The sequence below is a fragment of the Pristis pectinata genome, chromosome 3 (genome assembly GCF_009764475.1).
Source record: "Pristis pectinata isolate sPriPec2 chromosome 3, sPriPec2.1.pri, whole genome shotgun sequence".
Classification (NCBI taxonomy): Eukaryota; Metazoa; Chordata; class Chondrichthyes; order Rhinopristiformes; family Pristidae; genus Pristis; species Pristis pectinata.
In genome coordinates this window covers 57,001,864-57,025,435 of record NC_067407.1, presented here as the reverse complement: position 1 = coordinate 57,025,435, position 23,572 = coordinate 57,001,864, and the positions used below count along the sequence as shown (strand labels likewise).

The window sequence follows — 23,572 nt, the reverse complement described above, 5'->3', positions numbered from 1 at the left end:
GTGTTGTTAAGGATGGTTTGCACTGTTAATGCTACAAGGTTTAATGAATGGCTAATGGCGACTAAATGTTCAGCTTTTCACTTTTGTTAGTTATATCCAGCAAGGTATTAATGGTTATTGCTGTGATTTCTTAGCACAAGTGCCTTCTTTAGAATTGCAGTGGCATTTTGAAGCTATCTTGACAGGTACACAAAATATATTGCAATAGTTCACAATAACAAGCAGAGCATAGCAATCTCTATGACAACACAACGGGATGGAAGAATGCCACAGGTGCCATGATCCAGGGTGAATTGCTTGCAGACATTTTGGTACATGGTATTCATTATATCGAAAAATAAAGTGGTAAACTGTAGACATGTACCCCCAAAGAGCCAATGGTATTTTAGTGAAAATTTGTAAAATTTATACTAAAAGAAATATATTTTAAACCTTTTTTGGTTAATTTACTTTTGAATATTCCTGAATGTCATGGTAATTGGAAGCTATCCATTTCCTTGACAACAAGAAAAGTTGGAGTGTGATTTTGCCAGATGTCACAGATTTATTTTGTCAGTTTTTAGATGGGGCTTGTTAGGGTTGGTCCATGTGGGGACATTACATCATGCAGTGGCATGCTGCCATTGTGGGTCTTGTCATTTTGGATTTTAGCTCGCTTCCCAACACATTAACATCAGGGATTCAGACTTCAGTGGGGAATGCGAGTGGATCTGAAATTTCAGCTCTGTGTTTTCAGTTGTCTTTACAACACACAGCTTCTCTAAAATTGCAGGACTAGCCCATGGGATTAGATCAACACAGAAAGTAAATTACAAAGATGAAATAATGTGAAGAAATCTCAGTAACATGTATTCATTAAGGGATTAGAACAGCTAAACACAGCAGAAATCATGACTATGAAAAATAGTCACCCTGAAGTGTTTTCTCTGTGCAAAAATGGTGTCCGATCAGCAGAGTATTTCCAGCACTTTCTGTTTGGTTTCACAACTGTGTGCTTCCTCCTCCAGAATCATCTGAAGGACATCTTGACCGCAGTGATATCCAGGAGGAGATCATACCGATTACGTGATGGTCATTTTAAGTATGCGTTTGGAAGTAGTATTAATCCCCAACCATATCTAAAGAACAGCATTATTGCATATAACAACATTATTGACTGGTAAGTAAGATATCAAATGTGTTTCAACACGTTAATTTTTTTTGGAGAAAATTGAAATTCGGGAAAAAAGCTTAGACGTATTTGCAAAGGAAATCCATATAATTTGAAAATTGCACTGTCACAGAAAGATAGAATTTTGTCACTGCTCTTAATCTCTGCAGTTATTTTAATCTTGTAGTAGTTTTTTCTCAGTTCATTTGCGAAATAGAGTTGCAATAAGTTGCTGCTGATGCCTCCAGTCTGCTGTGTTGTACCATAGAAAAGACACATTTGCAATTGCTTAGTGCCTTTCATTAAGTTTAGCATTACAATTATTTGCAACTAATGAAGTACCTGAATTGTGGTCACTGTCATAACATGGAAAATGAGGCAGCCAATCTATGCAATTCCAGCTCTTGCAAATAGCAGTGAAATATGTGACTAGATAATCTTTTATATTCACCTGATAAGGCCAAGAGGCCTCAGTTTAGCATATAATCCAAACAATGAGAAATTAAATCAAAACTGGGATATATTATGTACTTAATTTAAAACCAAAGGAAGAAGCAAGAAAGGATTAAGGTTTAAGAGGCAGTTCCTGGACATAATTCTGAAATTTGTGGGTTGAAAAGTAGTTTTCATTTTAAATGTTTGTTCTCTTGCAGGATTTTTTATGAAATTAGCATTCAAGTAATTTGATTCTTTATTCATAAGTAAGATTAATTTTTGCTGTTTGAATGTAAACCTGAAGTAAAAGTTGGTGGTTTGTTCGACAGGCAATTTGATGGTATTCTAATATGCTATTTAAATGTAGTGACTGGATCCTAGACCTAGGAGTTCAAATTGTGGGAGCCCCCTCTCTATTGTTGGGGTTAAAATGTGAGGGGGGGGGTGTTGCAGTTATAAAGATGGTATTTTTTTCTGTGTTTTCTCACTTGAATTACAATGGGATTAAAAGGGTACAGTAGAATCAAACTTATCTTAAGTAGGACAATGCAAATAATCTTTGAGAACTGGCCTATATTAATATGTCTCATAAATGAGTTAAACAGCTTGCAGGATTTCAATACAACACCTGCTTTAAAAAAAAACTCATTGAGAAATATTTGTGATCCTTCACCAATGCACTTTGGGAATCCTTACTGTCGTGTATGTCTTTGGGTAATAACTTTGTGGATGTAAAATAATATCTTTCATGATCAAGAGGAACTGACTAAAGAACAGAATGGAGCATACAATAAACGACCAGAGCAATTTTTCCCTTGGTAAAAAGGTTCACTTGACTTGCGGTGTACAAGTCATTTTCATTATTTGAGCATGTTCTCCGTAGTGCTTCAGTACTTTTTCATGACTGAACAATCTTACAAAACTGTTGAAAAGCATTGCATTAAAATGTAGAAATCAGTGTATTTGGCCATTAACAGAAGAATGCTCCACTCTGAAAAATACAAAGAATAAATACTACTCAGCACAGTTTAACGTACCAGGTTAATTGTAGCCAAAATAAATTTAGTTTGGAAGTAACAATAGTAAAGGTATTTCATTTGTGACTCCATTGAAAGCTGGTGTTAAAGGCATGCTCTCTCAAATGGTGCTGGTGGCTCTTTGGGTGTATGTCTGCTATTTCTACACAAAAGTGATGCAGCAGAGCAATGTTAGCTTACAGATGGGAGTGATGGGGTAAGTGGGGATTGCTATGAGAGGAGAGTGATTAAATCCATGCAGCATGTCAGGAAGCCAGATCCAACCTGCTGTCATTAATTTCATCTTACTCACTTTTGGGATATAGGCCTCACTTGTAAGGTTAGCACTTATTTCTCATTCCTAATTGCCCCTGAGCTTTATTGTCAACAACAATCGTTCCTCTAAAGGTTATTCCATAATGCTGACTGTGAAGAAGTAGTAATTTACTTCCACGTAGGGATGGTGTTTTATTTGGAAGGAAATTTGCAAATTGTTGAGTACTGCCTTTATCCCTTTTGGTAGTAGGGGTTTTGTGTGGGAGATGCTGTGGTGAGTAACTGCAACACATTTTACAGATGGTAGGCATTGTAGCTGCAGTGTGTCAGCAGTAGAGAAAGTGAATTTTTAGGTGGTGGATGGGTGCCAATCAAGCAGGCTGCCTTGTCATGGATGTAACCAAACTTCTTGAGTGTGGTTGGAGCTGAACTCATCCAGGCTATTGATGAATATTCCATCAAGTTTGTAATGTGCTTTCAAGATGAAAGAAGCTCTACTTAAATCGCTTGTCACAGGTTACTCGGTCTCTGACAAATCATATCTGTTTGTGTATAGCTCCAACAGCACTCAAAAAGCTCAACTCAGTCCAGGTCTAAGCAACATGTTTGACTGGCATCCCTTCCATTATCTAAAACATTCACTCCCTCAGCCACTAGTGCAAAGTGTATATTACCTACGAAATACACAGCAGTAACTTGCCAAAGCTACTTCGACAGCACTTCTCAATCCCATGCTGCCAGTCCTTTGTCACAGGGTCTAAATCCTGGAACTTCCTACCCAGGAAAGGCTTTGAGGTCATCATTACCAGAAGGATGTAGCGTTTCAAGAATACAGCATGCCACAACACCACCACTTTGGATAATTAGGGATGAACAAAAAATACGGGCTTTACCAACTCTACCCAGAAAAAAAACTAAGGTTGAGTGTCAGTGGTTGCCAAACAGGTGTGGATGTGAGGAAGTGAATAGACCAGGAGGGATGAGTGCACCTGGAAGGCAAGGTGATGTGCTGGAGCAGGTTTGAGAAAACAAGAGTCAGTGCATTTTTGTGCTACATCAAGATGCATTTAAGTTTGCCATTGTACACAGCTTTTCTGCTACGAATAGGTCTTAAAAATCTTAAGAGTTGAATCCACACACCTGTTGCTAACCTCACTGGCTCCTCATTCACACTCTCTTTATTTCATTGGCAAGCCTGTTCCCATTACTGAAGGGCATCTTCGTGGTGGCCCTTACAGCTTCTGTCAACACTTGAAGGGTTTATGTTTTGCTCCCAGCTTCAAAATCAAGCAGACTTAACTTGCAGTAAGCTTTGATACATTGAGGTTGAAATTGACTTATGGGTTATTTGATTCAATTGTTCAGAGAATCTAAGCAATATAGATTCAATGGAAGGATTGAAAGGCCACTGACAGACATTCCTTTGTTTTTGGTGTGGTACTTGATTACATCCTCACCTCTGCTTTGCCCCCTTTTCCTCTTCCCAGAACTTAAGGAACTTAAACTATTGATCATTATATGTGCTTTCTAAAGCTCCAGTGAATTATACACTTGCTCCAGATTGTGCTGCTTTAATGTTTCACTATACTTAATTTGCCAACTTCAGCACTGATGTTGTGGAATGATCAGAGCCGTACTTTGAGGAAAGGTTGAATAAATTGGTCTTATTTCATCTATAGTTTAAAAAAGCAAGAGGTATTCTCATTGAAACATTAGATTCTGAATGAGATTGAAAGGTTAGATGCTGGGAGGTTGTTTCCCTTGGTTGATGAATCTGGAATTAGATGGTATGGATTCAGGATAAGAGGTCTTGCATTTAGAATTGAAGTCAGGAAGAATTACTTCTTCTCAGGAGTTTGTAAATCTTTGGAAATCTTTACATCAGAGAACTATAGATGCTTAGTTGTGGTTGAATTAACATTGAAAAGTCCCTTCCTCCAAGGGAATTGAATTGAATAAGAGGAAGCAAGAAGATTTTGAATTTTTTTGAATGGTAGAGCAGACTTGCTAGCTGTGGACTTGCTTCTGCTTTTTTATGTTCAAGACTCTACTTTGAATGTACATGTTTTCCAGTCTGTCGGTCGCTTTTAATATCCACCAATTGTTTGGCACCAATTTCTTCACGTTAACAGTGTGCTAGGATGTGTAATGTGTTTCTGCATTAAAAAGGGCATAAAACTGTAGACTGTGTAGACTCAGTGGCATAACTGAGTTTGACCACATGAAGTAAAAGTTCAGATAAATTTACTGAGTAACTTACAGATTTATGATACATTTACTGATGTATCTAATCCAGTCTAAAGGCAAAATCAAGTCAACTGTTACTTCTTTGCATTGTTGTGTGCACAGTTTCCTGCGGAAGGATATTTATGGTGATGTCTTCTTTCTGAACCTTTTGTCCACTGTGGTAGTGTTTGAGATCATGTTTGTTCTCTTATTCTGTAATTTAACATTTTAACCTAATTTGAAATAATGATTATTTCAATTAATGCTCACTTGAATTTTCTGCAGTAAAGTATTTTGAAACTCATTTAAAAAAACCCTAAATTTGGCAATGGATAGTTAATGTTCCAACTCCAGTTATTTTAGTTCATAATGTGCTAGTTAATTTGTGAATATGAGCTTGCAATCTCTAGAACACTGGAAATGTATTTGTCCAAAGGAATGTGGATTTTCTTTATACTTTTTTTTCCTTCTGACCTAGCCCCCCTCCTGGTATGCCCTTAGCTACTGGACAGAACCCAGGTCCTCACATCTCATCAGATGATGCGGAACAGCAGGCAGCCCTCCTTTTGGCCTGTTCTGGTGAAGATATGCTAGCTGCTCTACCGCCTGTGAACATGTATGATCTTCTTGGAGCCCTCCAGGTAATTTGTACTGTGTAAACATTGCCCTAGTTTTGTGGTTGCGGTTTTCTTATTGAATGTATCAATAAATAACCTGCCATGAGAAAAGTACAGAGGGCATGGGACTTTAATTTGACGATAAACAGAGCTCTTTTTCATCCATTTGGACCCAAATCTAATCATTATCACACCTTGGATATTCAGGCACCATTTAAAGAGATTGCAGTTTTCAGAAGGGCTATCCGTATCCTGTGTTTCATATTTTTTCACAAAATGTGGTGATTGTATTTCCATTTACTTTCATGCCAAAGGCAAATATTGCAGCAGTTCATAAATATTGCATACTGGATTGTGGCATGCAAGTGTTAGCATTAAACCTGCATGGAAAAGTTCAGGCACCACTCTTGGAGCCAACCAGTATTTTGTTGCTCCCTCTTCCACCACCTTGAACATTCATTCCTTCCACTACCTGTGCACAGTTGCTACAGTGTACACCATCTACAAAATGCACAGGGGTTACACACTTGGATTGCTCTTAACTGCACCTCCTAATCCCTTAGTTCCTTCGAATCTTTTCCACACACAGATAATTTGAAATTCCACTATGCATTTCCTCATAGTTTTTTATGGCATGGATCTTCTTACAAGTTATCCTGGTCATGCCCAATCCATGCCTTTATAAACCGATTTCCTGTTGGTTGCGCTTCTGTTCCCACAACTATCCTGCTGTTACCCTGCACCATACACAAACAAGTACTAAGTGTGCACACATTGGCCTCAGAAGCATCCAAGTTTCTTGTGTAAAATGAAGAAAGCATAACTGAAAATTTTAATTCTCCTCTGTAATGTCAAGAATTGGCCTGGTACAACAATCCTAATGCAGGAGCAGCCATTGCAATATTTGGTCTCTTTCTCCTCTTCATCCCAATTGAATCTTAACAATTTTTCTTTAGACCTGCTGCCTTCCTGGCCTGGGAAAGCAAATGCCAGCCTGCTCATTCTTTTTACTGAGCAAAGCATCCCACTGAGAAAGTTGGATAGGCCTCTTCCTGTTGCCAAAGGTGCATCCCTTCATTGGCGAGCTATATACCACCCCTGCCTGCCCTGTCCCACTCATAACCTTTACCACCCAATCTCTTAATCTTTCCCCATCCATCCCTCTGTCTTCTCCCTCACAGCTAGACCGTGTATGTCATTGCAAAGAAAGTGTGCAATAAAAAATTTGCATACAACATTGATTTCCCGTTTCTTTTTTCATATTCACAATTTCAATTGAATTAATTTCTTCGGATCAGGGAACCTTGAGTTCAGTGCCAGGTCTAAGCTCTATTATCTGTCCCCTCCTCTGTAGTGAATATAAAGGTTTTACATATGAAATTAGAAAATGCTGGAAGTAAGCAGCAGGTTAGGTGGCCTCTGTGGAGAGAGAGAAACAGAGTGGATGATCCATCATCAGAACGAGGAAAAGTTGCAGTGGATGAAGAGAACTAAGAGAAAGTCATCAAAAGAGACACCATGAGAGAGTGAAAGACACGTGTTGGTGCTGAATGGGAGGAGGTAATCAAATCTCGTTAATGGTAACTGATCTCTCTGAAGAAGATGAAAGTAAAAGGAAATTGCATAGAGGAAAAGAAAACATTGTTGTAACCTAGAGATATCTGAAAATCTGAAGTAAAAGAGAAGGCTGAATGGTGACTTAGAGCTATAGGTCCAGAGGAGCAGTGACTACAGCAGGAGAAAAATACAGTTCATTGCAATGAAATTAACAGAGATGAGGTGACTGATAGATGATCTGTTATATTGTTTTTTTTGTATTTTGTTCTTTTGGAGGATTGTGGCCAACATGGGAAGATCCAGCATTTAATATTCACATGTAATTGCTTGAGAAAGTGGTAAGCTCCCTCCCTGAACAGTCCATGATTCTGTGCAAGTTGGAGGAGTGTTTGTAGGCAGTGGTCTTCCTAAGCACCTGGTGCTCTTCAGTATCTAAGTGGAGATATTGTAGGCTTCAGAGTTGCTGTAGAGGAAATCTTGGTCAATTGCAACAGTGCATTTTGTAGAAGGTACCATTTGTAGCCAAGTTACAAAGATGGAGGAAGTAAAGGTTGGTAGGGTCTCAGTCAATATTTATGTGACTGCTCCATTTAATTTCTACTTGATGGTAGCTCAATGTCAATAGTATGAGATTTGGCAGTCAAAATTGCATTACATATCATTGGTGGATGATTAGACTTGTACTTGTGAAGTACAAATATTACTTACAACTCATGCCTGAATCTTCTCTAAGTGTTGTTGTATGTAGGCATGGAGTGTATGATTATTTGAGGAGTTGCAAATGAGACAGACTTTGTACAATCGGCAGTGAGTGTCTCCACTTATTGAAGGTTCCTTCCTGACATAATTAAAGACAGTTGGGCTTGGGATGTGCTCAGGACAGTTTCCTGTGCTGCCATGATTCAGCAACCACTCTTATCTTCCTGTGTGCTAGTTATGACTCCAGCCAGTGGCAAGTTTTTCCCCAATTCTACTTGATTTCAGTTTTTCTAGGGTCTTTGATGCTACATTTGGCCAATTCCTGTAAAGATGTTTACTTTCTGCTCAGCTTTGGAATTCAAGTTTTGTCTGCATTTGGTTCATCTATATTCTGGTCTGGAGCTCGGTGGTTCGGGGGAACCGCAGCTGATCATCAGTAAGCAGGCTGTAAGTGATTAAGTACTACTTGGTAACCCTGTTGATGCTTTCCATCAATTTGCTGATGATTGAGACAAGAATGATGGCGGTAGTAATTGCAAGTTTGGATTTGTCCTACATTTTGTGGATAGTACTTAATGGTCATTTTCCCACATTGTTTGGTAAATGCCATTGTTGCATCTATACTGGTAGAGTTTGTCTAAGGGCGCAGTTAATTCTTAAGCATAAATCTTCACCATCCACGGTTTGAATGTTGTTGGCCCTGAGTCTTTGTGTTAAGTGCTGTTATCCATTTCTTAATATTTTGTTGTATTTTGTAGTTTCATTTTTCTTATGTTTTTTTATAATACTTTGTAACAGTGGAGATGTCTGGAGAGAGCCAGGTTGGGTTATCCTCTTCTCGTTTCTGCCAGAGAATGACTGTAAACCTTCACTTTTGTACATGTGCAGGGCTGCGGGTGGGGATATTCAGAAATGCCACATAGATTAATCTAATGAAAGGAAATAATTATTTAACTGTTGGCCAGTGTTCACCACTGAATGTGGGGGGACTGCAGAACTTTGATCCAATCTGCTGGTTTATAACTTAATTTTATATGTAACATGTTGCCTTTGCTGTTTTAAATATGCATGTTGTCCTATGTTGTGTCGTAACTCACTTAGTGTCTCATTTTTAGGTAATGCTTCTTGCTGCTTCTGCCTTGTTCCACATAGGGCTCATCCCTTTGCTTGATGGTAATAGCTCATTGAACAATATGCAGCATCTGATTGAATAAAACTTTGTTGTTGCTGATAGCTCACACACCTTATGGATGCTGGTTTTAAGCAGCTGAAACTGTTGTGAACACATATCATTTGGCCTATTGGCAGTGTCACAAGGAAAGTGACCTCAATGTGAAGAACATTGAACAGAACAGCGCAGGAACAGGCCCTTTGGCCCACAACACCTGCACCAAACATGACGCCGAATTAAACTAAATCTCTTCTGCTTGTATGTGATCCATATCCCTCCATTCCCTGCATATTCATATGTCTATTTAACTGCCTGTTAAATGCCGTGTTCATTTGTATCTGCTTCCACCACTACCCCAGGCAGCCCATTCCGGGCACCTATCACTCTCTGTGTAAATAAAAAAACTTGCCTCGCACATCTCCTTTAAACTTGCCTGCTTTCACCTTCAATGCATGCACTCTAGTATGAGCCAAATGGAGAGGTACCTAATATATTTTTTTGTGGATCATTATGTGCAAGTATGTTGTGGAAATGTGAAACTACGAGTTGAACCTTATTCAGAGACTATGTCCTTGGGTCTAGATTCCCCTGGGAGAGGAACCATCCTGTTAGCAGTTACCCTGTCTAGTGCCCTAAGAATCATATGTGTTTCAATAAGATCACTTCTCGTTCTTCTAAACAGTGAGTAGGGTGGCAGCCTGTTTAACCTTTCCTCATAAGACAACCCCTGCTTACTTGAGACCATTCTAGTGAATCTTCTATGAATCACCTCCAGTTAAGTAATAGGTTTCCATTAGTAGGGAGATTGGAAATTATTCACAGTACTCTAGATGTGATTTCACTCATGCCTTGTAAGTTGCAGTAAAGGTTTCATACTTTTTTTTCACTCCAACCCCCTCCCTTTTCCTATTTATATCCAAAAGGTACTGTCCATTTTTATATTCCTTTCTACTCTACCTTCATAGTTTATTTTCTCTCATTATATTATCATCTTTATCTTCCCTTTACACAGAGAGTGATGGGTGATTGGAACGCACTGCCGGCAGACGTTGTGGGGGCAGTTACATTAGGGACATTTAAGAGACCCTTGGACACATGAATGATAGAGAAATGGAGGTCTACGTGGGAGGGAAGGGTTAGATAGATATTAGAGCAGGATAAAATATCGGCACAACATCGTGGGCCGAAGGGCCTGTACTGTGCTATAATGTTCTATGTTCCTGGATTTTGATTTTTTTTCCCATTATTCAGATCTGCTGCAAACTTTTGCCTCCTTATATATTTTCTCTTTTGGTGTAATACCTTGCTTAATTTCCTTGGTTAGCCACTGATGGTTCATCTCTCCCTTAGAATTTTTTCTCCTTACTGGTGTTAGATCTGGAGATGATGTTGTCCAGAAGGTTCTTCGGAAGTCAAGAATGAGGCAAAAATCTTATGGTTATAGCCATTTTATTAGATGTTCATGATAGTACAGGTCAGACAGGGTCAGCCTGTGCCAGCAAGCAAGGCAAGTAAAGAAGTAACAAGGGAACATGACCACATGCTGTCCTTTTATACTGCAAACCAGTCTAAACAGGTTTAGATAAAGAAAACCTGTGAACAGGTACTGATTGACTCACACTTCAACTTTACAGACAAAGAAGCTACAGAAATATAGAACCAAATATACTACAAGTCACTAAATGTTTATAGACAAACAGGTGATATTACAAACTTACAAGCGTAAAGAAAGCCAAAACTACAAGGAAAAATGCAATAAGAACAACAATTGGACCCTAATCTAACACTGGATACATTTTTTTTACTGAGTGTAATGAATTATTTAAATGTCTGCCACTGTTTTCTTTCCTGCTATTCTGTTGGCCCACTCCACTTCAGCAAGCTGAATCCTCATTCCATTATAATTCCCTTCTTTTAAGTTAAACACAGTTGTTTCTGACCCAAGCTTCTCCCTCTTAAACTGAACTACTTGGGGGATTTCTTTTTACTCAGCGGTCTTCTATTAAACCTGCCCCCAACACCCATTACTAGATCCAAGGTCATAACTTATTCTTAGGAAACTATACTCTGTGCACTCTGAATTTATTCTTGTAGATACCCTTTCCACCTTGATTTACCAAAGCTACATGAATATTAAAGTCTCTCATTATTGTTGCACTGCACTTTTTAATTGTTGATTTGCCCCTTTCCCATGTACCATTTTTACCAATAAATTTTTCCCCTTGTTTTTAACCTTCACCCAATTGACTCAATGTCTTCTGAGCCTAGGTCATCTCACACAATCTCACACACTTCCTGCAATCTGCCTGGCAGTTACCCATTGCCTTCCTGTCTGTGCAGTGCTGTCTTGTGGTGGGGCCAACACACTAAACGTATTATCCAACATTGCGGATGCTGCACAGTGAATCCATCCCCAGCTCCACCCCCGTAATAAGGTTAGCCAGTAGCTGCAGCTGGATGCACGTCCTGTATACTTTGCTTATGGACAGTGGAAGTATCCCTAACTTCCCATATTGTGCATGTTTCACAGTCCCCGCCATAAGGATTGATAACGATCAGTAGGTTTTTAGACGCTTCTTTGGAGCTGATCATCTTACAATGCTATCACATAGAGTTGAGGCCTGTGCAACACACACAAATTGCTGGAGGAACTCAGCAGGTCAGGCAGCATCTATTGGAGGGAAAAGAACAGTTGACGTTTCGGGCTGAGACCCTTCATCAGGACATTGAGTCCTGTACCTTGATTCCCTCTTCAATTTGATCCAGACTCTCAATGATAATTCTGTTTATGATAAGCTGCAAGTTATAGGAAGTCCCATTCCAAGCCATATAACAGAAGTTAGATTTTATTCTCTCTGTCTGTAGATGTCTGGCCAGAATGCCAGTGATCATTGTTGTCACTGAAGCCATAAAATGTAGTTGAACAGGAACATGAACTGCATTGTAAACCAAAGCTTCTTTTCCTGCCAGAATGATTGAATGCACGGATTTGTGTACACCCAAAATTTCTTCTGAAATACCTATTCTTGTGGATGACCTGATCGTTGGGTGTATGATCACTTGTGTGTTACACAGACTAATAAAGCAGGTAGCTGTTGTGCAGCAGAGAGGTATAACTCGCTGTGATTGAGAAGTCATTGAGTCATACAGCACAGGAACAGCCCTTCGGCCCACTATGTCCATGCTGATCAACTAGTGTCTATCTATGCTCATCCCTTTTACCAGCACCCGGTCTATAGTCTGCTATGAGTTGTGATTCAATGACTTGTCTTAAATGTGAGAGTACCTGCCTGCACCATCCACTTAGAAGGACGAGAGAACCACAGATCTTATTTTTTCCCTATACCTCACCAAACATCTGGGACATTCAACGTGCTCTGGAGAGTCATAGTTATTCCCAGTATACATAATAAGAATTACTCTAACTTAATGTCACCAAAGACTCTTACAAATTTCTATAGGTGTACAGTGGAGAACATTTTGACTGGTTGCATCACAGTCTGGTATGGAGGTTCCAATGCACAGGATCATAAGAGGTTGCAGAGGGTTATAAACTCAGCCAGCTCCATCACTGGCACAACCCTCCCCACCATTGAAGACATTGAGAAGGCAGAATCCATCACTAAGGACCCTCACCATTTGGGACGTGCCCCCTTCTCGTTACTACCATCAGGGAGGAGGTACAGGAGCCTGAAGACCCAAACTCAACAATTCAGGAACAGCTTCTTCCTCTCTGCCATCAGATTTCTGAACGATCCATGAACACTACCTCATCATTCTGTTTATTTGCACTACTTATTTTTATAATTTATAGATTTTTATGTCTTTGCTCTATACTGCTGTTGCAAAACAACAAATTTCACGTCATATGTCAATGTTAATAATTCTGATTCTAGTGCAATGGTGCTGTATGCCATGAGGAATCTGAAGTCTGAACTTATTTGGAGGTTTCCTTGCAAATATCTGTCAAGAAAGTTGAGTCTTTAAAGTTTGCACTCAAACACAGGTTCCTAAGATTGCAATTGGGGATATGCTATTATCTCCTTTGAAAATCTGAGCCAATTTTCCAGTCACTTGGTTTAACTTAGCTGATAGTCTCTTGACTTACAAAGAATGCTAACATTAGCCATGACCCTTTAATATGAAAACTCCCTGCTTGACTTATTATTTTGGTTTAATAAACATCTCTAAATAGCTTATTTGATTTTATATGGTGTCATTATTTGTGGGATCATTGTCCATGAAATTAGTTACACTAATACAACAAGGCATACGAAATAATTTTCCTAACTGGTAACATTCTGTGATGACTAATTATTGAAGTCTCTTATGCTGAAATATAACCATGTTAGACATGGTAAAATGAAGACTTTTCTTTAATATGATGCCAGGAATTCAGATTGTTTAGCCAGATTGTGATGCAAACCATTTGCTCTTGATAGAAGACTGCAAAGGGAAAGTCCTACAGATGTAAAATATTCATTCTTTCTTTGGAAAGCTGGTATAATTATGAGTTTTTTTGTTAAGTCATAGCTTGTTCAACCTCTTGAAATTCAAAGTTTCTTTACAGTGGTGGTAGAGATTTGTGTAGATTGAGTCCAAGAAAGTTTCATGTCTTTTCTCCAGGCAATGTGATGACTTTAAATGAAAACTCTGCATCTGTTTAATAGTCTAGAATACTTTGTTTGCCTAATAAAAATCTTTTGCAGAAGACAATGTGATCCAGGGAGTAAATGGAGTTATTAAATTTGTATCAGTAAAAAGTGAATACCTTAAAATTCATTTATATTGTAATATGTGTAGCACCTTTTGATGTATACTTGTATCCCAAATTGCCTAATCAGTGAATCATGTTAATAAGAAATATAGACCGAAGACAGTATTATTGGCAGCAAGAGTTTGGTGAGGATTTGAAGGTTGGTCTTGAGAGAAGAAGGTGGAAAGATTGCAGAATGGAATAACAGAACATGACAAGCTGAACATCCTGTTTCCAGTGGAAGGTTTGAAATAAAGGGGAAGTCTGGGAAATAATTATTTTGGGATGGTAGAGGTGAATAAGGGATTTTAAACATGAAGGGAACTTTGGGTGTAATGTGTTGAGAAACTGGACCTGAGTAGATTGACAAGAGTGGGTGAAGACTAGGGTACTGGCAATAAAGATTTGCATGAGCTGAATTCTGTGGATGATCATAGACTGCCAGAAGAGCTTTGGAGGAGCATCCCTTATCAAGTCTAATGAATTGCCTGCTTGTGGGTTTTAATTCATTGAAGTTTTATGGCCATAAGGTGAAAATCTTACAAGAAATCACACTATTCAACAAGACCCATTTCAGTGTGGTGAACCGTGTGATGAAGTGAAGTTGATGTGAGTGAATAGCGTGTCCAAGATAGGGGTAGGGAGCGTGGGTTCTATGGCAGTATTGGTAGCATGGGGATAAATGGTTGCTTTATGAGTTGGATGCAGGGAATGGAGACAGCTGAGTGGTGGAGGTTCTGGACCAGAGTTGGCAATGGGTGAGGGGCTGGGTGCCAGTAGTAGAAGCAACATGCAGTTCACTACGGTTGGAGATCTAGTTACTGCGTCCCATCCTATCATGGAGAATAATAATTATCACATTAAGGGCATCTTGTAGTACAGAACAGGTAAATTAACCTGAAATCTTGCTATATTACATAAAATCTACATATTGAATTAATAGTGACCTGCCCAGATAGTCCAGATGTTCACATAAAATTTTAAAATCTTGAAAAGTTGATGCCAGTTTTCTGATCTAGTGGGAATGTGTCATAGCAGATATCAGTCTTTTCTATTTGACTCTTTTGGGTTACCTATGATTATTGGGTACATTTCCTGTGACAAGTCACCAGCTATTTAGGCCTTCTGCATTGTACTTTTATATTGTGGCATATTTGTACCTCTGATGACATAATGGACTTCCTGAGGCGATATGATACTGATTTTATGCCAAGCAGATCAGGTAACCTTGCTTTCCTTTTGGGTCAAGACATCAGTGTTCAAGCATCCTTTTGCTGCCTCTGCTGAATGACTGACATAGTTATTCTTATAATCCCCAAGCCACCACAAAAACTGTTGCTATGATGAGGAAAACACATGAGAAGCTCAGCAATAGGTTGCTAACTTCGTTTTATAAATGCGATTCATTGAAGAAATAGAGAAGCAGTGTGATGAGCAAACTGGAATGACTGCAAGAGGAGTAGTGCTAAAAAAAAAAGATAATTTTGTTCATACTGAAAGAATCTAAGACTGAATTTGGACATGGTGTGACAACACAGAGGCAGACTCAAGCATTTCTATGTCTGTGTTCATTATTAAATGTACTGGAAATGCTGTTGCAAACTGAAGAAATTTAGGACTAATGAATTTTGGATTCTGTCGTTAAGTTCCTAGCTGGGTTCCCAGCACTGGGTTCAAGCAAATTACCTGCTCACTGAACCTTTGCTGTTTAGACCAGGTAAAAAAATTTATGAGCCCGTCATATTTGAATAGTAAGGCCATATGGGGAAAAAGTATAAGGTAATTTACTTGCCTTTAATTGTTCGTTCTTTATTTTAAGAAATGTAATTAAGTGATTATTAATAGTTTTGGAGTTGAGGGTTCTGCCAGTTGCCTGTTTTATTCAGATATTTTGTGACAACATATTTGGACCCCGTGTGCAGTTGTGTTATGTCACTCCTGCTGATGGGCAGGGCTTTTGGATTGAGATGCCTTTGGGCAGATAGTCAGTGTTGCAGTCAAAAAACACTTAGTGTGCAGTTGGTGTGTATATCAAAGGCAAGCCCAACTGGATGTGATTACACTGGAGAGAGTGCAGAGATGCTTCATCAGGATGTTGCCAGGATTGAAGGACTTTAATTATGGGGAGAGATTGGATAGGCTGGGCTTGTTTTCCCTGCAGCGAAGGAGGCTGAGGGGTGACCTGATATAAGTATTTAAGATTGTGAGAGGCATGGATAGGACAGATAGTCAAAATCTTTTTCTCATGGTTGGGGCCGTATAAACAAGAGAACATAAGTTTAGGGTGAGAGGTAAACCAATACCAATACTAAGGTAGGAGTTTTAAAGGGGATCTGAGGTGTAAGTTTTTTTTATATCTGGAACTTGCTGCCGGAGGAGGTGGTGGGACCTGATGCAATGACTATGTTTAAGACGTAGAAAGACACTTAAATAGGCAAGATGTAGATGAATGCGGACCTCATGCAGGATTAATATAGATGGGCAAAACGATCAACATGGACATGATGGGCCAAAGGGCCCTGTTTCTGTGCTGTTTGACTCTGGGACTCTTGACTCTGGTTCATTGTTGCCATCATGCTCCAGCCAGCTAAAATAAGTGCTGATTGCTATAATTGCTGTATTGAAGCTTTGACCATTGGGGAAATGCTAAGGAACTGTGCCGGCTACTCTTGCTGATCTTGTTCAATTCACAACTAAGGAGGCAGAGATATCAAAAGTATTTTTGTTCAACTAGAAAGACCACTTGCAAGATGCTGGCAGCTGATCAGATTGTGACTTCAGTTGTAAATACGATAGCTCTGAAATATGAAGGATTGGCAATTATTTTTGCACAAAAGATTAGAATTTTGGTACGGACCATTTAGCCTGCAGTTGACTTCTCTGATTGTATACATTGATGCCTTCCTGAGAAGGGAGCTTAATGTCTTGGATGGATTTTTCCAGTTTATGTTTCAGATATTGTGAAATATTGCTGATCATTGTGGTTACACAAACATGTTTCCACTAGATGATTTGTAAATTGAGCTATGAGGCTATTTGAATCATTTTAAACAGTAAGAGCAATTAATTCAACAAGTTCAGAACAATGCATGTTCACTTTTTTGGATAGACTATGACAAATTAGATGTTCCTTATGTTATTAATGATGTTATTTTTCGTGTTCACTTCTAGTGGAAATTAATGGACTGCATTTAAAAAACAAGAAATGTTAATTTACAGCAGGAGCAAACTATCTTCAGTAAAAAGGTGCAATTTTTTTTTGCAGGGGAATGTGTAGACTATGAGGTTTTGAGTTATATGAGAATCCAAAACTCAAGCAATAAAAACAGGGAAGATACCAATATATTCAATAGGCAAGGGAGATATTTTGCTGAAGAGTGCCAAGAACATAGAACTCTTCATGACAGGAAGGTTGAGCCAAATAGCTTGAATGCTAGTAAAGTAAAAGTTGATGAATTACAAAATTGGAAATACATTTATGAAAAGCCAAGACGAAGTGGATTGAATGGGAGGAGACTGTTCCGGACCAGCACAGACCAAATGGGCCGTTTCTCTTCCATATGTTCTGTGCAGTTGTAATTCCAAGGAAATGTTTCATGACTTCGGTTCAAGGAACAGCATCAAACAGCTGCTCGGTAATCAGAATCAAGTTTATTATCACTGACATATGTTGTGAAATTTGTTGTTTTGCGGCAGCAGTACAGTGCAAGACATAAAGATTACTATATGTTACCAAAAAATAAATAATAAAATAGTGCAAAAGAGGGCTAATGAGGTAGTGTTTATGGATTCATGGACCATTCAGAAATCTGATGGTGGAAGGGAAGAAGCTGTTCCTAAAATTTTGAGTGTGGGTCTTCAGGCTCCTGTACCTCCTACCCGATGGTACTAATGAGAAGAGGGCATGTCCTGGAGGGTCCTTAATGATGGATGCCACCTTCTTGAGGCACTGCCTCTGGAAGATGTCTTCGATGGTCGGGAGGGTTGTGCTCGTGATGGAGCTGGCTGAGTCTACAACCCTCTGCAGCCTCTTTCGATCCTGCACATTGGAGGCTCCATTCCAGGCAGTGGTGCAACCAGTCAGAATGCTCTCCACCATAGATCTGTAGAAAATTGCAAGAGTCTTTGGTGGCATATCAAATCTCCACAAACTCCTAGTAAAGTAGAGCAACTGGCGTGCCTTTTTCGTGATTGCATCAATGTGTTAATGTATGTAATTTTTACTGTCTCGGTTTTTCTGATAACAGTGGGTTTAATGCACCTTGAAGTAAGCAAAAACGGTAACTTGCACAGATTTCAACATCAAAATATTGACATTTTATGAAGAATATCCAGCATAGAAACCTGTATTTCAGCTTTCTATCCCATTTTTCCTCATTTATCAGAATAATCTTTTATTCCCTACTCCACTGGTCACCTCAACTACATCTTAATGCAACAAGTATCTCTTTCTCAATAATTTTTTTTCAAGAATTCCTTATTTGTTTTGTTGATGATCAGTGAAAATGAATTCTCTTTGGTGAAAGTTTTACCTGTAGTCAACTGAAAGAACTCAATTAAGTCATCTCTGAACTTTTTAAAACAAGTGTCCAGTCTGTTCATACTTTCCTGATAACAAAATGTGAGGTTATACTTATCAATGCTTATAAATCTTCTCTTGTGGGCTCTCTACTATATCCTTATATAATATGGGAAATAGGTTGCACGCGCTGCTCCAAGTGTAACTACCAAAATTTAATATGTTTCACATTATCACTCCATTTTATATTTATATTCCTCTACAAAAATAGCCTATAGCTTGGTTGGCTTTATGTTTAATGGTTTTATTAATTTTAGTTTTGTTTTAATATTAGTTTATTTACACTTCCAGATGTCTTTGCTTTTTCTACCTCATATTCGAAACTCTACTCCCCCACCCATTGTTGTGCTTTCTTTAATCTTTCATAGCAAAGTATGATACCTCACACTTATCTATATGGAAACACATTTGCTAATTTTATGCTTATTCTGTAATATAAAATCTTAACGTAATTTATTGTATCCTCAGCACTGTCACTTCTATCCACAAAGAAGTTTGGTGTCATCCACAAACTTTAGTAACTCTGCTTTGATTTTGAAGTTTAATTTGTCAATATGAGAAACTTTGGTTCCTGCTCTGATTCCTGTGGGTTCCCTTTTCCATCTTGTGCTACTCATGATAAGTCCTCTGTACTCTACTCTCTGTCCTGTCTTATCGCCAGCCAGCTATCCATTCTCTACTTGTCTGTAACTCTGCATACTCTGATGTTTATAAGTAAGATCTTCTGGAAATCTAGATTTGTTACACTTACCACATTCCCTTATCTACTAACTCTGCATACTCTGATGTTTATAAGTAAGATCTTCTGGAAATCTAGATTTGTTATACTTACCACATTCCCTTATCTACTCCTGTACCTCTTCAAAAAGACTTATGAACTTGGTCAATCAAAATTTTCTTTTGGAATACACATTTGATTATTCATTATTTTGTAACTTTCTAAGTGCTTTTCCGTTTTCTCCTGTGATGGGCCTTTCCATCATTTTTCCCAATTATTGATGCTGCAGTGAATGAAAATGTTTCTTCTTCATTAAATATGTCTCTACTTAATCACTTGGGCTTGTAACACAACTTGTGGGATTTCTGAAGTTAGTGGTTCTGTATTCTATTTTGTATTCAACTGGAATAATATGCACTGTTGTGGAATTTATGACTAACAACGTTATTTAAAAAAACTAATGTGGACCACATCGAATGCAGGGCCATCACATCTTTTTGTTCTGCCCTGTAAAAATGATAGTTCTGCCCTGTAAAAATGATAGTTCAGCTTCAGTTGCAAATGGAGGAATGTTCAATGTCCACTGCCAAATCCAATGATAATGAAACTGGTTGATCTATATGGATTTTTTTCCCCCTTTGGGGCTAAAGTACCAAGGGTAGAAAATAATTCTTTCTTTGCATGGAGCTATGGGCCTTTTCTGGATCACTGCATTCATTTGAGCACCAAACCTCAGGAAGGAGCCATTGAAAGGTCCTCTACCTGAAGCTTTAACAGGCTAAAGAAATTTGGCACGTCCCTGTTGGCCCTCACCAATTTTTATTGATGCACCATAGAAAGCATCCGATCCGGATGCATCATGGCTTGGTATGGCAACTGCTCTGTCCATGACCGCAAGAAACTGCAGAGAGTTGTGGATGCAGCTCAGCACATCATGGAAACCAGCCTCCCCTCCATGGATTCTGAGTATATTTCTTGCTGCCATGGTAAAGCAGACAGCATAATCAAAGACCACCACCCCCCCCCCCCCCCACTAAGCCCGGACATTCTCTCTTCTCCCCTCTCCTGTCAAGCAGAAAATATAAAAGCGTGAAAGCATGTACCACCAGGCTCAAGGACAGCTTCTATCCTGTGGTTATAAAAGTATTGAATGGTTCCCCAGTACAATGGGATGGACTCTTGACCTCACAATCTACCTTGTTACGACCTTGCACCTTACTGTCTGCCTGCACTGCACTTCCTCTGTAGCTTTTTTATGCATTCTGTTATTGTTTTACCTTCTACTACCTCAATGCACTGTGTAATGAATTGATCTGTACGATCAGTATGCAAGACAAGTTTTTCACTGTACCTCAGTACAAGTGACAATAATATTTCAATTCCACTCTTCTCTTTCCCATCTGACCTACTGAATATTTTTGTTTTTAGTTCAGATGCCACAGTATTTTGCTTTTCTGAACGGTTCCCAGGACCTGGTTCTGCTACTTTTGGTAACAAAAACTTAATCAAATGTTTAAGAAAATCACTATGCTATAAATCTGTAATTGTGGGCTGAGAAGGGAAAAATTATTCCAGTGTGTCAGTTTAACTGAGTTGGTATTGAGTTGTGGGTAACTGGTATAATTACTAGTGTTGTAGTTACTGATTTTCTGTTGTTGCAGTCTTCTCACTTTTAATTTTTAGCAAAAGAAAAAAAATATAGATTTTTGTGTCTGCACTTGAGCTTAGCTCAGGATAAAGCCAAATCAAAATTATCAAAACTTCACACCTCTTTATACTGACTCTCTCCCCTCTACACTCTCAGTCCAGATGCAGGTCTCGACCCAAAACATTGACCATTCCTCTGCCTCCACATATACTGCATGACACACTGACGCAGTTAGTTATTTTGCTGAAATTATCATAAGTTATTTTCTCTTTATATGAAATATTCTCATTTATCTGTTGCCTTCCTTTTGTACTCAAGTACTTTTTTTTCTTTTTGTAGGTACACAGGGAAGTGATACCAGCACACACAGTCTATGCCTTGAATATAGAAAGGATATTGGCTAGACTCTGGCACCCGAGCCATGAGGAGTTAGAGCAGGACAAGATCCACCGACAAAGACTGGCAGTCAAAGAGGGTCTTGTTTGTTGATGGTTGAGGCCAGTTTCTGGAGCTCAGAACATGTTTTGCATCCACAGCTAAGGAATAAGATAATTACTGATCTAAGTTAGATCCCTCATCAACCATCATTTTGTGTCTATACCATCAATGGATAATCCCTACACTAGTAAGCATTATTGCCAGTACCTAATGATAAATGTGAATTTAAAGAATGGAAGATGTTGCTTCAGGTTGACAGTTTCGATAAAATATTCACAATAAATTTTGTAGAAATGTGTTTGCCTTTCAGCCATTAAGGTACCTGCATTGTTGTCATGCATTACAAAAATTGGTATGGCCAAATTTGCCTTGGGTGATCTGCTTTGAGGTTGCCACATGTGATATTTGTCTACTGATGTTCTCAATTTCCCTATTCATATTTTCATATTTCCTTGCAACAGAGGTGGTGACCATTTGACCCAGCAAGTCAATGCTGACCATCAGATCAATCCCATTCCCCCATTTATTTCCCTGTAACTTATTCTTTGGCACATGCCCATTAGCACACCCTGATTCTCCCACCAGCCACCTACTCAAAGGGTAATTTATAGTTGCCAAGTAACCAAACAACCAGCATGTCTTTGGGATATGGCAGGAAACCCATGCAATCGCATGGAGAAATGTAAATTCCACACAGAGAGCCCCTGAGGTTTGGATCGAACCCAGGTCTCTGGAACTGTACTTCCTGCAGTGCCACTCTGCCACCCTATGGTAGCAGAGACATTGATTCTAAAGTAAACTGGTTTGGTACTCTGCTGGTCGAGGTAGAGATTGGAATTTCACACAAAACAGGTTGAGCAAGGATTTGCTGCAAGCTTGCCAAGAACTTAAAGGCCGGAGTGGTTTGCCTTTTGTGTTTAATGTCTTTCAACTAATGTGAAGAAATAACTTTGCTAGTTAGCTCCTGATTCCTCTTTGCTCTTGCTAGTTTTTCCAGAAACATTTTAATTGAAAGAAAATATACTTATACACAAGCAAAATGTGTATATGCATGATTATCAATGCATTGTAATAACAACATGGAATAAGTTTATTTTTATACAATAAGAAATTGAGATTTAATCTGTATAATACAGGTGCTTTTTGTATACAGTTTTTTTACATTTTTGTTTTACATGTTTGTGTATTTATAATTTTGTAGTTGATGTGGAAAAATGCTGTAGTCAATTCATTTAAATATCAATAAAGCCAGATGTCATTTAGGTTATGTTGAAAAGCTTCCAAGCATTAATCTCTGAATTTGGAATATACAACTATAAACTGATTGATTAAAAAAAGTTGCTTGTCTAAAATTCTTTACCAAGATGTACACTGGAACATACAACATAAGTGTGCAAAATCTATATTCTTACATGCTTGGATTAACCTACAGTTTTGGTTATGTTATCAGCTCCATCACACCATCACCTCACCTGATACCACCACTATCTTATAAATTGTTGGATTGCTTATCCTATATCCAGAACCGGATGAACAGAAATTTCCTCCAAATTGCTGGGAAAACTGGGCTTTGGTCCCTGCCATATAGTCTGTTTATACAACCAGTTCCATTCCTCTCTGCCTCAGGAGCTGAGATGGGTCTGTTCACAACCTTGATATCACGCTTGATCCTGAAATGAACTTTAGACCACAGAGCTTTAGACCTTTGTCTGTTTTTCTTCACGGATGCTGCCTGGCCTGCTGAGTTACTCCAGCATCTTATTGCTTTTTTCTTCTTGATTCCAGCATCTGCAATCCGTTGTTTCTTTAGACCACAAATTGTGCCAGCACAGAGTCCCCTATTTCCACATCTGATTCTACCTTACCTATACTCTCCTTTGATATAAAAAAAAACTTAATATTCCATCTCTACTTCCCTTTCTTGGTTCAGGTGGCATTTTGACTCTGGACAGCAAAATATTCCTGGCCTGGCCACCCACATTTTGGCCTGAGGAACTGTCCTGATTTCACATGAAGGGGAGGGTGGGGTGCTGATGTCCCCTGGAGCTGGGGGTGTCTGCTGGTGCTTGTGTGGATGGTCCCAGCCATGTATGGCATCTTCATCCCCTCTCAGGGAGAGAGTCTTTGTTAACTGTTCGTTGCTTCTTGAGGCCTTGACTTACACAACTTTTTGATGAATATGGTAACATTGTACGTCCTTTTCCATTGTTTTCCCATTTATCCACCCACCTCCACTCCATTCATTCCTTTCTTTCGGTCTGCATCTTGTCCAGGCAGTTCATCTGA

The 23,572-nt window shown here is 38.9% G+C and overlaps 1 protein-coding gene across 2 annotated transcripts in view; it reads left to right on the top strand.

Annotated features, from left to right (window-relative positions):
* The window catches only part of tada1 (transcriptional adaptor 1), a 56,221-nt gene extending 33,605 nt beyond the window's left edge, over nucleotides 1-22,616 (top strand). The window contains exons 6-8 of one of the 2 annotated variants that reach the window (XM_052011909.1): nucleotides 1,008-1,159; nucleotides 5,582-5,744; nucleotides 21,188-22,616. In XM_052011909.1, the coding sequence (XP_051867869.1) occupies nucleotides 1,008-1,159; nucleotides 5,582-5,744; nucleotides 21,188-21,337 (465 nt within the window). In that variant the 3' untranslated portion in view covers nucleotides 21,338-22,616. Of the gene's footprint in view, nucleotides 1-1,007; nucleotides 1,160-5,581; nucleotides 5,745-8,261; nucleotides 8,279-21,187 lie in introns of those variants that run through there. The other variant, XM_052011910.1, reaches the window with a different exon arrangement.
* The last annotated feature ends 956 nt before the right edge of the window (nucleotides 22,617-23,572 follow it).